The sequence below is a fragment of the Aristolochia californica genome, unplaced genomic scaffold (assembly GCF_029961685.1).
Source record: "Aristolochia californica isolate CCGP_79_NKW_82.1479 unplaced genomic scaffold, dmAriCali1.0.hap1 SCAF_16, whole genome shotgun sequence".
NCBI classification, from domain to species: Eukaryota; Viridiplantae; Streptophyta; class Magnoliopsida; order Piperales; family Aristolochiaceae; genus Aristolochia; species Aristolochia californica.
In genome coordinates this window covers 333,973-348,526 of record NW_027181837.1, presented here as the reverse complement: position 1 = coordinate 348,526, position 14,554 = coordinate 333,973, and the positions used below count along the sequence as shown (strand labels likewise).

General features: G+C 37.5%; 2 protein-coding genes across 2 annotated transcripts; both read right to left on the bottom strand.

Annotated features, from left to right (window-relative positions):
* Window positions 1-292: 292 nt before the first annotated feature.
* On the bottom strand, window positions 293-6,865 carry LOC137953953 (uncharacterized). The gene is made up of 4 exons (XM_068801522.1): window positions 6,491-6,865; window positions 1,578-1,810; window positions 696-803; window positions 293-574 (listed from the first exon to the last, which is right to left on the bottom strand). Exons 1-4 carry the CDS (start codon window positions 6,684-6,686, stop codon window positions 452-454), a joined length of 660 nt encoding a protein of 219 aa, XP_068657623.1. The 5' UTR covers window positions 6,687-6,865; the 3' UTR covers window positions 293-451.
* An 836-nt stretch (window positions 6,866-7,701) lies between these two features.
* Window positions 7,702-11,950, bottom strand: LOC137953655 (pyruvate kinase isozyme A, chloroplastic-like). The gene is made up of 7 exons (XM_068801111.1): window positions 11,123-11,950; window positions 10,575-10,662; window positions 10,284-10,474; window positions 9,927-10,045; window positions 9,406-9,649; window positions 8,743-8,977; window positions 7,702-8,311 (listed from the first exon to the last, which is right to left on the bottom strand). The coding sequence occupies exons 1-7, from the start codon at window positions 11,642-11,644 to the stop codon at window positions 7,980-7,982; spliced, it is 1,731 nt and encodes a 576-aa protein (XP_068657212.1). The 5' UTR covers window positions 11,645-11,950; the 3' UTR covers window positions 7,702-7,979.
* Window positions 11,951-14,554: the final 2,604 nt, after the last annotated feature.

Below are 14,554 nucleotides of genomic sequence, written 5' to 3'. Positions count from 1 at the left end.
TCACCCCCTAAAATAAAAAAGTTAGCCTATTGAGAACATGTTTCGGCTCACCCACGGGGAATGGTCACAGAGTGAAAGCACAAAATCAACTGGGCCAACCAGTTTTAATAGATATACCTCCACTACTTGATAGACATGTATTAAGAACAAGCTGGTTCCTTCTGGCTGGACCCTTCTGCCTGATCACGTTCCCGCAGTCATATTGTCAGAGATTAGAAGTAATAATGTCAAAGAGCAAGAGATCACTTCATAAAAACAGAGGTTAATCCTGCAAAAACAGCCATATCATCTTTGAAGAGGACATTTAATTACATATTATATAGCTAAAGTCCACTATACCCATTCACGAAGAAGGAACGGATACTAGGATTTTTACAAGGCAAAAGAATATTACATGAGAATTGTAAAACAAAACAAAAGGAAAAGGGGGATCTTTGAACTGTTCGGTAATTCATTTGATCATTGGAGCTGACTCTGACAACCTCTCATCCTCTGGTAGCTTGTATCGGTCAATATACGTTGGAGGTGATACAGGCATGTTACTTCCATCGTGAATAAAACTTGGACCAAAATACTGAAAACATTTAATTAACACAGTAGAACGATCAGAAGTTGAAACTTCTTCATATGTAATAGACAAAGATATACAGATAAAAGCTTCATATAACAGGGAAAAATATATAAACAACACTTACCAAGTATAGAGCTGCAAAGAATGCCACTGTGACAAGAATCAGAGGCCAAAACCCCAAAAAAAAGGTCCCTCCAATTGTTAGCAGAAGCTTTGCACGTGGAATCAAACCCTGCATTTGATAATAAACAGATCGATATATTAAATAGAATGAAAATGGTCCTACAATATTGAGGCAAAATAAATATAAACAGAGCATGCCTAAATTTGAACCATATAAAAAGAAGCCTCTACGTAACAGCAAAAAAACAAATCTTTGTTTTTTTTTTTTAATGTTGAATACGTACGAATATCACATTAACCCCTGGTGAGACTTGAGCCCAAGACCTCACAGTAAGATTGCATAGTGTTCAATTTTTATTTTCCTTTCTAACTCCAATATAACAATCAGTCTCATGCCCACGTGAAGAAGGCAGATTGCATCAGATAACTTCATACAGAACCTTCACACATTACACAACATGAATCAGCTGATAACTAGACAGACTTCTAAACCTACTCCAAGTAGTATTAGCATGGATGTAGATTCCTTGTCAACAAACTACGTTCAACAGTTGAGACACAAGCTCCATTGGATAAAGATTCTCCTCGATAACTGTGTCTCGTATAGCAAAACTAGAAGCAAGCGATTTTCAATTGATTTACACAAGAAAATGGTTTCATTTGTTTGTGATATGTTGTTAGCCTCTTCTCTTTTTCAAAGCACCAACCCAGTTCTGTAGGAGAGGTGCAGAGAAAATACTTTACCACTTGAACAAATGAAATCCAGGTGACAAATAATATTCCTAACATATGCAACTACCACTCTTTCAAAGTACATGACCCAGTATTCGTAGGTACAGTAAATAGGGACAAGTGATAAAAGCTGAAGGAAGATGCATCAAACCTCAAGGCCTTCACTGTTTAATGCTACAGAACGCTCCCTTTGGTTGGATAGGCTCTTCTCAAAATCTGCTGAGATAACACCATTTCTCTTGGGGATGCTTCTGTCATCCTCCTTCACCTTTAGCTCATCCTCAGGTAGTCCATAGAGGCTTCTATTGCTGTCTTCAAGAAGTGTAGGGGTCATGCCTCTTCTCCTGAGTTCCTTCATAAACAATGACTCAGGTGGTTCTTCACCTGAAAATACAAATCCAGAAGTTTAAAGAATTCTTTCATTGCAAGACTAGACCACCAGGTTCAACTGGACAAAATCACAGAAAAGTAAGCATGGACCATGGAATGCCACAGAATCAACTAAAATAAACGGTCAGCCAGAAGACCTAAGCAGATGTCCAAGAGAAAACTAATCTCCAATTTGTTTCAAATGATCTTCTACCATCAACTCCAAGGACGTAAGCTTGAGAGAGAGAAGCATAGTCGCATGAGACAAAGATCAGAGTAGCACATGAATGCTTTTGAAGATTCATAGAAGAAACTGCTCTCCTCTTTCCGTTTTCCGGCAGATTCATTGAGAAAGAAAAATAGTGGATGCATTGAAAATAAAACCACAAATTTGAGATTTTGCTTTGTGTATAACTCTGAATAGAGTTTTTTTTTTCTCTTGATTTTAAGGATTTCATTAAAAACAATGAAACAAGTACACAAGGGAAGAGAGATGCAGGGCCACAAGCCTCAGAAAAAGGGGGAAGGAACTCCCCATCGTTAAGAGGGGCAATATGCCCCCTCCTTAGCCAGTCTATCACCTAAGCTAACAGCACAAGAAGTGTGCTGCCATGCAATCTGCATATAAATACATAAGTCAATGATTGCTTGTAAATTTGCTCCATGGGGGAGAAGCTTGCTTTGTGAATCAACTGATCAAAAGAGTTGAGGTTCCTCCAAACCATCGCTGATTTGGTGAAATATTGCAAGAAAAGCTATATTCCTGTGAATAGAGCTTTTAGTTCTGCTTCCACTGAGACCATTTGTCCGTTGACCCCGAGAACGCTAGCAATGTTTGGCTAGAACTGTATCTGATAGTCCCACCAACTCTCGTAATCTATTTGGTTGCCAGTTTCCTACGGAGCTCCCATCTAAATAAATTTTGCCAATCAGCAGAAGCAGGAGACCAAGTTGCCATCAGAGAGGGAGAATGATCTACCTGGTGCCTAAAGCATGCTCCTATGCATGGATACAATGAATTATACTGTATTATTCCTCAATTGATTTTTGTGTGCCCGAGAGAGTCCTTGCCTTAAGATCTCTCCAGATGTGCCAAAAGACAGCGGCCATAGAAGTTTTCGGTAGGACCTTGCCTTTTTTAAGGAACAGGCTTGAATGGTTTTGAATGAGGAATTGTGAAATGTCTTGTGGAAGCAAATGCCAGTGTAGAGAACAATAGCCCAAATTTCAAAGTTTTGAACTTACAATGCAGGAACAGATGATTAGTATTTTTTATTTTCTGCCCACATAATTTGAGTAATTAATGATCGGTTGCCCTTTCATGCCTAGTTCATCACATGTCAGAATTTTCTCTTGAGCTGCTGTCGAAAGGAAATACTAGGCTTTCGTTGGATAGACAAATTTCCATCACTTGCTACCACGCAAGCTTTTTTTAGTGCATGTTAATTGAATACGAGGCTAAAAAGATGCTGTGGTGCATTGCTCAGCATTTTCAGCTCCCCATATTGCTAAGTCTGCCCCTGGTCCTTTCATGTAAATCTTTTTAACCTGCTGTATCAACCCTATAAGTTCTTCTGATTCTTCACTGCCTAATGTTAATAATAGTTGCAACAACTGGTGATTTCTTTCAAGTTCATTCAATATTCTTGTAGCTAATGGTTTTCAACTTACGATTTTGTAAGAATGTATGACCTATTACAAGATAGTTCATATATATATGAACTTTTTAAATCTCCCCCTTTATAATGTTCTCCAAAAAAATTTACAACAAAAAACTCCCACTCTTTTATTTCTTCCTCTTCCTACCATCTTTTCTTTAGTTTTCCACCTATGTTGATAAAACATACAACACTACTGATATATTACTTTACCTACAAGGGGAATGGATTGGAAAAGTTTTATGTTAATCCTGTTGTTTTATGGATAATTAAATCAAATAATGTAAAATCTCTGTAGACAAATTGTGAGAAAAGATTGGTGACCAACGTCGAAGGGGATAAAACAGGGTAAAGACTGCAGAGGAGCAGCCTTAGGTTCCTACTGATCAATTATTTAGCGGAACTTGATGGAATATTGATTATAATGACTACGTTTAGTCCAAATTGTCCTCTAGATTTGATTTCATGACAGGGCTGAATGCAAAATTTGTCTAATTTTATTAATTCAAGAATTGAAGCTCACTAGTTATGAAACAAGAAACTAGAAACATCAGAAAAGGCAGACATCATTCTAGAAAAGGTTATTCATTACATCATAACCACCAAATCCTCTTCTTCCACAATTTACTATTTATCATTTAAAAAAAACAATTTACTATTTATCATCACTGCACCATGCAACTACCACAAATCAGCAACCAAAAGTGGAGGGGAATGCAAGTTCTCTTGAGTAAGAAATCAAAAACATGTTAGTGCATGAGGAATATTTGGGAAGGGGGGGAGGCAGAAAAGAATTCACTTCACCCAAGGAAAGTGAAAGTGAATCACTTAGTTCCTTCATTAAATGATGGCAAGTGAATTGCCACATTCCATCATTGGTTCTTATTTGTTCCAACCCTCTTCCTAATTCTTTCTTCTTCCTTTTTCTTCCTTCTTCATTCTTCTTCATTTTTGGATGAGAATGAGCTAGGGACAGGGGAAACACCTGCCCCTGCCCCCTGCCCCCTGCCTTACTTCTCTAGCTGCCTTCCTGTTGCCAAAATGGGAAGGTGGTGACATGAAGAAAAGAACCTCCCCTCTCGTCTCCCTCTGACTAGAGGGAGAAAGCCCTCCTGTTTCTTGTGGTAGGAGGTTTTCCCTGCATATTTTTTAAAAATTAAGTTGAATTAAATGTAATATTATTTTTATTACTGCCTCTTAAAAATATTTATTGATAAATTTTATTTATTATTTAAATCACGAAATAATTTTTAATTAATTGCTTAAATATATATAATATATATAATCAATAACTTCAGTATTTTAATGTTTTTTAATTTATTAATACCTATATATTTATTTTATATTTAATTGATGATTATGTTATAAAATCAAACTTATAAGTACACCATACACGTGCACTCGTCCCCTTTATCCCCTGGTGAGACTGGAGCATAAGACCTCCTACTATAAGTGAATTTCAACCTCTTGTGGTAAAGTCTCATAGGGTAATCAGCTTTCTCTGACTTTAGGCTTGAGTAAATTATGTTTTCCTGCATGAAGTGAGGACCACTCCTACTTTCCACATACACTAACACGTTCAGTTCATAGGCTAAATGGGTTTCATACAACTCTTGCACAGTTTGGGGCACTAAGAGGATGGAAAAAAAGTGATTTGAGTCCAAATTTAGCATAGAATCAAAAGGCAACAAATAAGAGAAGATAGATCTAACTTGGAAAGTCACAAAAAAAACATAATAGATTGTGTTCCTCAATTGAATGGGCATAGAATTTTTTTGCAGATTAAACAACTCCACCCTCTAGCCGTAGCATGATCTTCAAGGCACCCCGTGATCATCTAAAGCTTGTTAGTATATGAAGCAAAATAAAACACTTGGCCCCAACTTTCAACCGTCATCCTTCAGATGGGATTAGTTTTCAGATGAATGATAAACTGTTGATAGCACATCTTTATGATTGACAGCTATTAGTAGAGATAGGGAAGATGCATCATCACAATGGCACTGACTCAGAGATGCTGGTATAGGCAACAGCCAAATGCTGGAAATGGAATAAACAAATTCAAGGAAAAATATACTTACATGGTAGAAGTGTTTGAGTTACAGTGGGTTCCATCCCCACGTGGGACCTCCAAAATCCATGACCCTTAATTTGAGGGGGGCAAACTTGGAAATAGATAAAAGGTGAGGAAGGGTAAAACTGGCCACTCTTTTTAGCAAGAGAGAGGTCACAACATGAGAGAGAATGTAAAGGAAGAAATAAGAACAGGAAAAGGGAGAAAATGAAAGAAAGAAGAAAAGGAGGCTTCCTTTTTTATTGTTTTGCACAATCTAATACCATTTTTAAGGTAGATTCTCTAAACTACATAATATGTTTGCATTATGGAACTAGTTATAAACACTTTCTTATCCATTTTGTATTTCCCAAGCAATTGGAAGAGGTTATTGGGACAAAAGATATTTTTGCATTGAGAAGTGTGAGGTAACTTGTGTTTTCTTCAAGTTCATAATTTTGTCTCAAAGAAGTTTTAAACCTCAAGCTATATGTGAATTCCCGAAAGCAAACACTTTCTTATTCCCTTATTGGTATAAGGCATTGTTCTTGGATTTGCCCCGTGCTTTTCCCATCACATTACTGGGTTTTCTATGTGGTTGATTGGTTATACCTTTATGGCTGTGTTTATGTTTTGGGTACTAAATAGTTTCTTGATTGATATTTAGTATTGGCCTTATTTCTTACTTGCAATTAGCTGACACACAGATACCAGCACAGCAACAGTTCAACGAAGTACAAACGTTTGGTGGAAACAGTGGCGCGGAGTAACAGTGAATTGGAAAATCGATCCATCTCACACTGGTGGACGCAATAAACTTGGTGATATTTTACGTGTCAATCATATTAATCGGTAAAGACAAGTGTGTAGTTCAAAGCAAAACAAGCAAAAAGCCTGTAATATAACGGAATGCCAGGAACTGATAAGCTATTACGATTTAACCAGATATAGAAAACGAGAGGAAAAAATCCAAGTACAAAGTACCATTTGATTCGTTTTCGTTCTCCTGACTCCGACAACAAACCCCACGCCATCTCTTGACCGAGTATCCAGAGCCCCAGCGCCTTTGCAACCTCTTGAGATTAAACTCGGAGCAGAAGAAACTCGATTTTCGTCTAAGATTCTTGTTGCCGCCTGGAAACGGCAAGAGACTGGATTTCGGAATCTGCAAAGACGCCATTTCTTTTCAACCAGAGAAAGGAAGTCCGAGGGTCAATCTAATGAGAAGTTCATTGCTTTAAAGGAAATATAAGAGAAGCAGATATAATTCGAGTGTCACAGCCTTTTCTTGCTTCTGTTCGTATCCTACTGTTGCTTGTTCGATCGTAGCCACAAATTGGCGTGCAAGGGAGAGTTTTTTCTCTCACCCCCTTCGTCGTCCCTCTCTCCAGTAAGAGCTGAAGACAGTTTTTCTCTCTCCTTGTGGGTTAATTTCATTGACCCCCTAAAAGTTTACGAAATTATACTCACACCCTCTTAACGACCAATAATTGATTAGTTATGGCATTTCCAACAATTTTCAAAAAAATAAATAAATATAATTTTTTTTGTAAGCCAATCAAAAAAAATTAAAATTATTTGTTTATATATTTTTATTATATTCCTCTTTAGATATTCAATTTTCATATTTGAAGGAATTCTTTGGATTTATCTCTTGACCAACCTCTACACTCAAAAAATGATTATCCTTATTAAATTTTTATATTCAGTATATATTTAATTTAAACTTATAATAACTAAATAAATATGGCATGATCATCTTTCTCACACTGAATTTTCCATGAATTTAGCCAATTTTCTCTAATTATAGAAGCTCAAACCTAGTTACTTCAACAACACTTTGAAATGCTTAGGTAATTTAATTTTATTTTTTATTTTTTTATTTTTTTAAAAATCCATTTTATATTCCATTTTTCACATAGAATTCTTCACTTCCATCTCCCAATCTACTTCATTTTTCTCATGAAAAATGATAAAATAAGATAAGTCCTATACTCAAGGTGGATTTAAATTCACATTCAAATATAATATAAAAAAACATGGACATTTATAGCCCAACTTCTCTCTAAGATATACTAACTGCAACAACCTTGGGGCTGCAACACTAGAACATTTAGAAACGAGGGCATAGCTCCACCCTTCCCAAACCACTTCCTATATCAATTTATTGAATGGTAAGGGAGTAAAACAGGTAATCATGTAAATTGCCAGCTTTATTCTCAATGTAGCCAAGAGTCTGTAGTTAAGCAATGAACAAAACAAGAAGCAATTTTATAAAAGCAGAAAAATAAATAACAGATCACAGAATCAAACTACCCCATCCAGAGAACTTCGTTTCACTACCAATATCAGATAGCAGTTAAATTGAAAATACTGTAACTCAAGCAGTTCCTCAAATTCTGAGCATGGCTCTGCCACTAAAACTGAATCATGAAAGGTTCCTCCCTTTATCACACCTCACAGTTAAATTAGACTAACCGATGGTTCTCACTAGAATTGTCTGAAAAGTTGAAGGGTTTGCCATCGTGGGTACTACATCTGAAACCACCAAAACCACATCGCCATCTTTCACCAGTCCTCTACTCTTTACGAGATCAAAACTTCTCCTAATGTTATCGTCCATGTTGTCTGATAGTTTTTCAACTCCAAGTGGAATCACACCCCAGTGCAAATTCAAACCCTTTCTTGTGCTATTTTTGTCAGTAAATGCAAATATCGGTGGATTTGGACGATTACGTGAAAGAAGAGAAGCCATGTCTCCATTTCTTGTATAAACAAAGATAGCGTCCACTCCAAGGTTGTTAGCTGCACATGAAAAGCTGTAAGAGAGAGTAAAAGAGAGAGAGAGAGAGAGTAGTAATATTAGCATTCTGAAATTTCGATGTTTTATTTTCTTCCAGAATTACTCAAGCTAGGTATTAACTTTCATTACAAAGTGCAGCCTCGAACGGAAACGAGCCCAAGTAGAGATCAGAAAACCCCTAACAGATTCAATAATGCCTGTGAGTGCCTGCCTGACTTGGATCATAGGAAGGTATAGTCAGTTAGGTGGTTTCACACCTTTGGCAATTCTTAATTAATGAAGCACATTACATAATCCTCAGGGAGAAACAAAGTAGTGCGATTAGACATTTAGTTTTTTACTTCTAACCTGACATTAGCAACATTCAGTTTTCTACTTCTCTGCTGTGACTGAAGAGGAACCGCTGACTGATAAGGGGGGGAAAAAGTCATACCCATATCCACAGCAGAGTTGCAAATCTGTTCTGCAATCCGGTCAGATAAGGAGACTCCAAGTTGGCATTCAGACAGAAGGCTTTGCTGGTTTTCCTCACGACTCCAAAGTTCCATTCTTTCACCAGCCACTCGCAAAACAGAAAGAGCTTTTTCACCATATGCACCAATTGCAGACTCACCAGATAACATCAGAGCATCAGCATATTGTCGAACAGCTTCAGAAACATCTGCAACCTACCATTTCAAAACCAAGTTCCTATATAAATGAAAATGTGGTCACGAATTTGACACTTCGCTCAATCGGCACATTGGGGGTTTCTATTGTGAAGTCTCGAGTTCAAGTTTTATCAGAGTATGGGTTTAACTTTTTTTTTAACATTCAAAAAAAAGAAGAAAGAAGAAATGAAATAGTTCTTGTGAAACATGAACAATATATCAGGTAGCTAATAGTAACAAGATAGAAAAATAAGGTTTCAGCATGCATTTTGAACCAGTAGGTTTATGTGTAGGTCCACATCCAAAAACATTTTTCAAGGCAGAACGGCAGTAGTTATTTCCTGTAGACACTCAAACTTTTAGGGAAGCTCACGCAACCTAGGATGACCTTTTTATTTTAAAGATCCATCTTCTTCGTTCTTCATTCATATGAATTCATGAAATACCTCAGCACGAGTAGGCGTTGGATACTCCACCATCGACTCAAGGAGCTGAGAGGCCACAATGACAGGCTTGTTTAGTTGCCTACAGATGCGGGTAACTTCCTCTTGCACAGTTGGTATCTGTTCAAGAGGCACTTCCACTCCAAGATCACCTCGTGCGACCATGATTCCATCAGAAGCCTCAACGATGTCTTTTAGATTCTGCAGGGACTCCAAACTCTCAATTTTTGCCAAAACTCTGATGGACCTGAGAGATGAGAAACTCCTTTAATTTGAATGTCTCAAGTTCTAAGAATTTAGTATGAAATAGTAGGGAATCTAGTGTATTTAAATGATAAATGCACTCTCAAAACTTATCAACTAGCTCTTGGAATGGGAAAATAGTCGCATAGAATTCACCCAGATCTTTTTTTGAAAAGAAGAACTAACACAGCCTGGTACAGGCATTTTACTAATGATTAGATGGACAAACCCCAGAAGATCGAAGAAGGAAAATTTGGCATTGGGCAATGTTTTTCACTTACTTGAACGAATTTGCTAACAGATACTGCTTTAAATGCTGAATATCATTGGCATCTTTTACAAGTGACACAGCTATAAAATCAACTCCTTCAGAGATTCCAAGATCGATATCAGCCCAGTCCTACATCTCAACCAAGATAAAATTTAAAAATGCTCAAAACAAATACAGTATACAGGACAAATTGTTGACCTAAGTAGATCCATAAAGACAACGCCCACTTTCAGTAAAATAAAAGTCTGTCCTAGATTCTTGATCGACCTTACATTTATCTCGGCCTCATGAATGCACTGCCACAGTTAAAAATAAAGAAATAAACAGATAAAAAAAATGCAAAAAAAATTAATCATATAAACAAAACCTTGGTTGATAGAGTTGGGAGACCGACATTCCTCCCAACAAGTTTCCCGTCCCTCCAGAAGGTCAATTTCGCTCTTGGGAGAAGCAGACCAGGATCTGTACACCTGCAGGTTAAATCACTGCCAGCCTTTTCAACCACTTCAAAAGTTGCCATTCCAGCGTCTATGACAAGCTCATCGCCGACTGCAACTCCTGCTTATAAGACATTAGATGAAAAGCATTGACATGAGGGGATTTCTCTCATTTTCCATGCGTTCAAAAAGAGATTTTTATACTCCCGTCGATTATTTACCTTCTGAAAATCCTTCATAATTTGCTTGAACTGTAAATGGACGAGGCCTGTCAGACTTTTGGGTAGTAAACAACCAAATCGACCCATCCTGAAATATCATAAGAGAGAAATATGATGCATTTCCGATGAAGACAGCACAAGTAGAAACAAGAAGTTCTTCTATTTAGATTCAAACATAAATATATTATCAAGCTGAATTTCAATTATGAAGAGGAGTTCTTCTCTGATATACGGGAACAAATATTTGCACTATTCTGAAAAACCGAATATCCTTTTACCAGTATGAAGTTGTAAGCGCCTAACTTAAAGCATAGGTAAATTATTAGATAAAATGATCCTCCCAGTTACTGGAAAGTCAGCAAAATGGACAACCCGGACGATCTTAGATGCAGGGCAAGCTCTTTTGGCGCCAGAGGATCGTTTGCAGCAAAATTCTTAAATGGAGAGCGTCAATATAGAAGGTACAAAATCCCATCACTTCTAGACTAACAAACTCTCGCATTATTATTCACATAATGGTAGAAACAGCAAGGCAGAGGAACAGCTACCTCGGCTTTAACAGAAGAAGCACCCCCGATATCCACCATATTCATCTGACTTCCTTCAGTATCCATCATCAAGGAAATACAAAATCCCTTGTCATCGTTCAGTTTCTTCACATTCCTAATCACATCTCGATGCCATTCCCTTGTGTTATGACACATGTTGAGCCTAGCAACATTCATCCCAGCTCTCGCGAGGCGCTCCAGTTCTTCCAGAGAACTACAGGCTGGGCCCACCGTGCACACCAGCTTAGTCTTTCTCAGACCCAAGAAACCCTTCTCCTTCAGTTCCGCTTCGGACACCACGTCAAATTCAAGAGGCTTTGGAATGGGCGAAGGCTGAGAGGTGGCGACATCGTCCAAACTGACTGCAGCCCTAACAATAAATTTAGATCTTCTCCAATTTGGGCAAAAAAGTACACTGCGACACAACGTAACACTGGAAGATCCGTTCGTCAATGGAAAAAAACGGTTTTTGGTGTGATTTGGCCTGAATAAAGTCGAGATTCCGGTTCCCGTGGCAGCCATTTCCCCGTGAATGAGCGGATCTAAAGGAGTTGCAACAGGACTGCCACAGTTTTTCAGAAAGTGAAGAGCAGAGGTTCTATTTGGAGCTTATAGTCAGGTCTCGATCGAATCGACTGACTTTGGCACCCTATAGGTAGGGATCTCCGCCATTCTTGCGGTGCTTTACGGAGCAAGGCTTCGACAATCACGAGATGGTACCAAGGAACACGGCAGAGATCCCATACAACGCGCGGGAGGTACGGAAAGGAGGGCAAGGAAACCCTAAAAAATAAAGAATTAAAGGTCTTTCCAAGATACCTACATGCCAACGACCCTTGGCCTTGAGCGTTGAGGGCCTGGAAGCGGAATTTAAATATTTTTGAAATAGATGTACAGAAGGTAGTCGTTGGAATTAACGGCCAACTGCTTGTTCAAAGGCGAAGGCGACAGAGGACCGGGTTTGGGTCGGATTCGTGTGGTGACACCTAAACCCGTTTGAAACGGTTCATTCGAATTAAATCTGATTATTAAACAGGCTAAACATATAAAAACCCATTACCATTGGCTAGTGCTAAACCCAAACTCGAGTCATTTATTAATTGAGTCAGGTACATAAATTCAAATCCGACCCATTACGCTAATGGGTCGGTTTTGAGATGAGTTACTTTCAAGAATTATAAGAGTCATGTTGAGAAATAAACTAGTTCATATATAATATGTCTTCGCACTGATCGTGAAGGAGAATTTATATCACATGAGTTCACAAAAATTTGTAAAGAAAATAACATACGTAGATAACTGACAGTGGCTATACTCTATAACAGAAGCAATCAATTGGATTGTCTATGTTCTAAATAGAAGTCCAATTTTGGTAATTAAAAACATAACTCCAGAACAAGTTTGGAGTGGAACTAAACCATCACTTGATTATTTCAAGGTGTTTGGCTTCAGATCACATGTTCATGTTCCTGATAATAAGAGGACTAAACTTGATGACAAGAGTGCAAGATGTATTATACTCGGAGTTAGTAAGGAATTGAAGGCATACAGATCGTATGTTCCAGTTCATAAAAGATAATAGTAAACATAGATGTGAAGTTTGAAGAAGAAAACAATTGGGATTGGAGCAAGAGTCATGAAGAAGCCATTATAGCTGATCTAGATTGGGGAGAAGTGACAAAGAATCTCTCACAATAAATAACAATAGAGGAAACATTGAAGCTGATCACCGTGACAATTCAACAAAAGATATAGAGGGTGATCATTCAGATGAGTTAAATGAAAAAAATAGGAGTAATGGCAATGAAGAAAGACTCAAAAGGGCACCAGCTTGGATGAAAGATTACAAAAGTGGAGAAGGACTCTCTAAGGAAGAAAATACTGCATACCAAGCTTTGTTTGCAGGCAATGATCCAGTCTCAATTGGCGATGCTGTGAAAAGTATGAAGTGGAAAAAACACAATGGATGCAGGAATAGAAGTCATAGAGAGAAATGATATGTGGGAGTTGATAGACTTACCTGCTGAAGCAAAAAAGATTAGGGTAAAATGGGTTTATAAGGCAAAACTCAATGAGAATGGAGAAGTGGATAAGTACAAGGCCCAGTTGGTAGCAAAATGATATACTTAAAAGTATGAAATAAATTATACTGAGGTTTTTCCACTTGTAGCTCGGTTAGATATAATTCGACTGGTGATTTATCTTGCAGCTCTAAAGGAATGGATAATCTACCAATTAGACGTAAAATCAACCTTCTTGTATGGTGAGCTAAGTGAAAAAGTATTTGTCGAACAACCTCCTGGCTATGAATAGAAGGGCAATGAGCAGAAGATGTTAATACTGAAAAAAGTTTTGTATGGACTTAAACAAACTCCACGAACTTGGTACAGTCATATAGAGTCCTATTTTATGAAATAAGGATTTGAGAAATGCCACCGTGAATATGCTTTATTCATCAAGATTGGAAATGAAGGTAAGATCTTAATTGTGTGTCTCTATGTGGATGATCTTATATTTATTAGGAATGATGAATTTATGTTTGCTGGTTTAAAAAAAAACATGATGCTTGAATTTAATATGACTGATCTTGGGAATTTAATATGGTCCTCGAAGAAACAACTTATAGTTGCCTTGTCCACTACTGAAGCTGAGTTCATTGTTGCAACCTCGTGCGTCTATTTATCGAGCGCTTTTGAACCTCAACGGTGTCATCGCCAGGGCCGAAGGCAACAACAAGAGAACGACAAAAGATTTTTCTAGAACGACGATTTTAGGATCGCTAGGTAAGCTCTGATACCATTATAAATTTTTGTATATTCCAATAATCTTATTATGTACAAAGATTACATATTTATACACACATATCTAAATCAAATTGAACCAACAAAGAGATTCTCATATTGTTGATGATGTTTATCTTCAACTGATTTTTGTTGGATCTTGCGAGATTTTTGTTTCAAGCCTACCTTCAATAGGTGAAATTAATTTTTCCACAAAAGAATTCGTTGTTTTTTTTTTTTTCAGTGACATGTAAGCTTCTATATAGTTCTATGCTTCAGTTGGATTATGGCCGTCTTTAGATAAGCACTAACAAGGACAAGTTTTGTGGGTGACAAAGAAGAATATGTTTAAAAGATTACTTCGTACAACAACAGATGCAGGAGTCCAAAAAGAAAATAGTTGTTTTTTTTGCATTGGATGCTTGGTATCACAAAGGCAAGGATTAGTTCAGACGTTGAATTGGCATAAGAGTTTTGTTTTCTTCCTTTCATTTCTCATGACTAAAACCTATGATGATATGCTTCAAATTAGGAGAGGACCCTGTTCAAGTTATTAAGCATCAACTTCTTCCATCATTCTTCACTGGAAACTGCCACGCCGTAAAACAAATAATGAAGATTTCCAGAGTCTTGTTGGCACCAACCCTTTTAC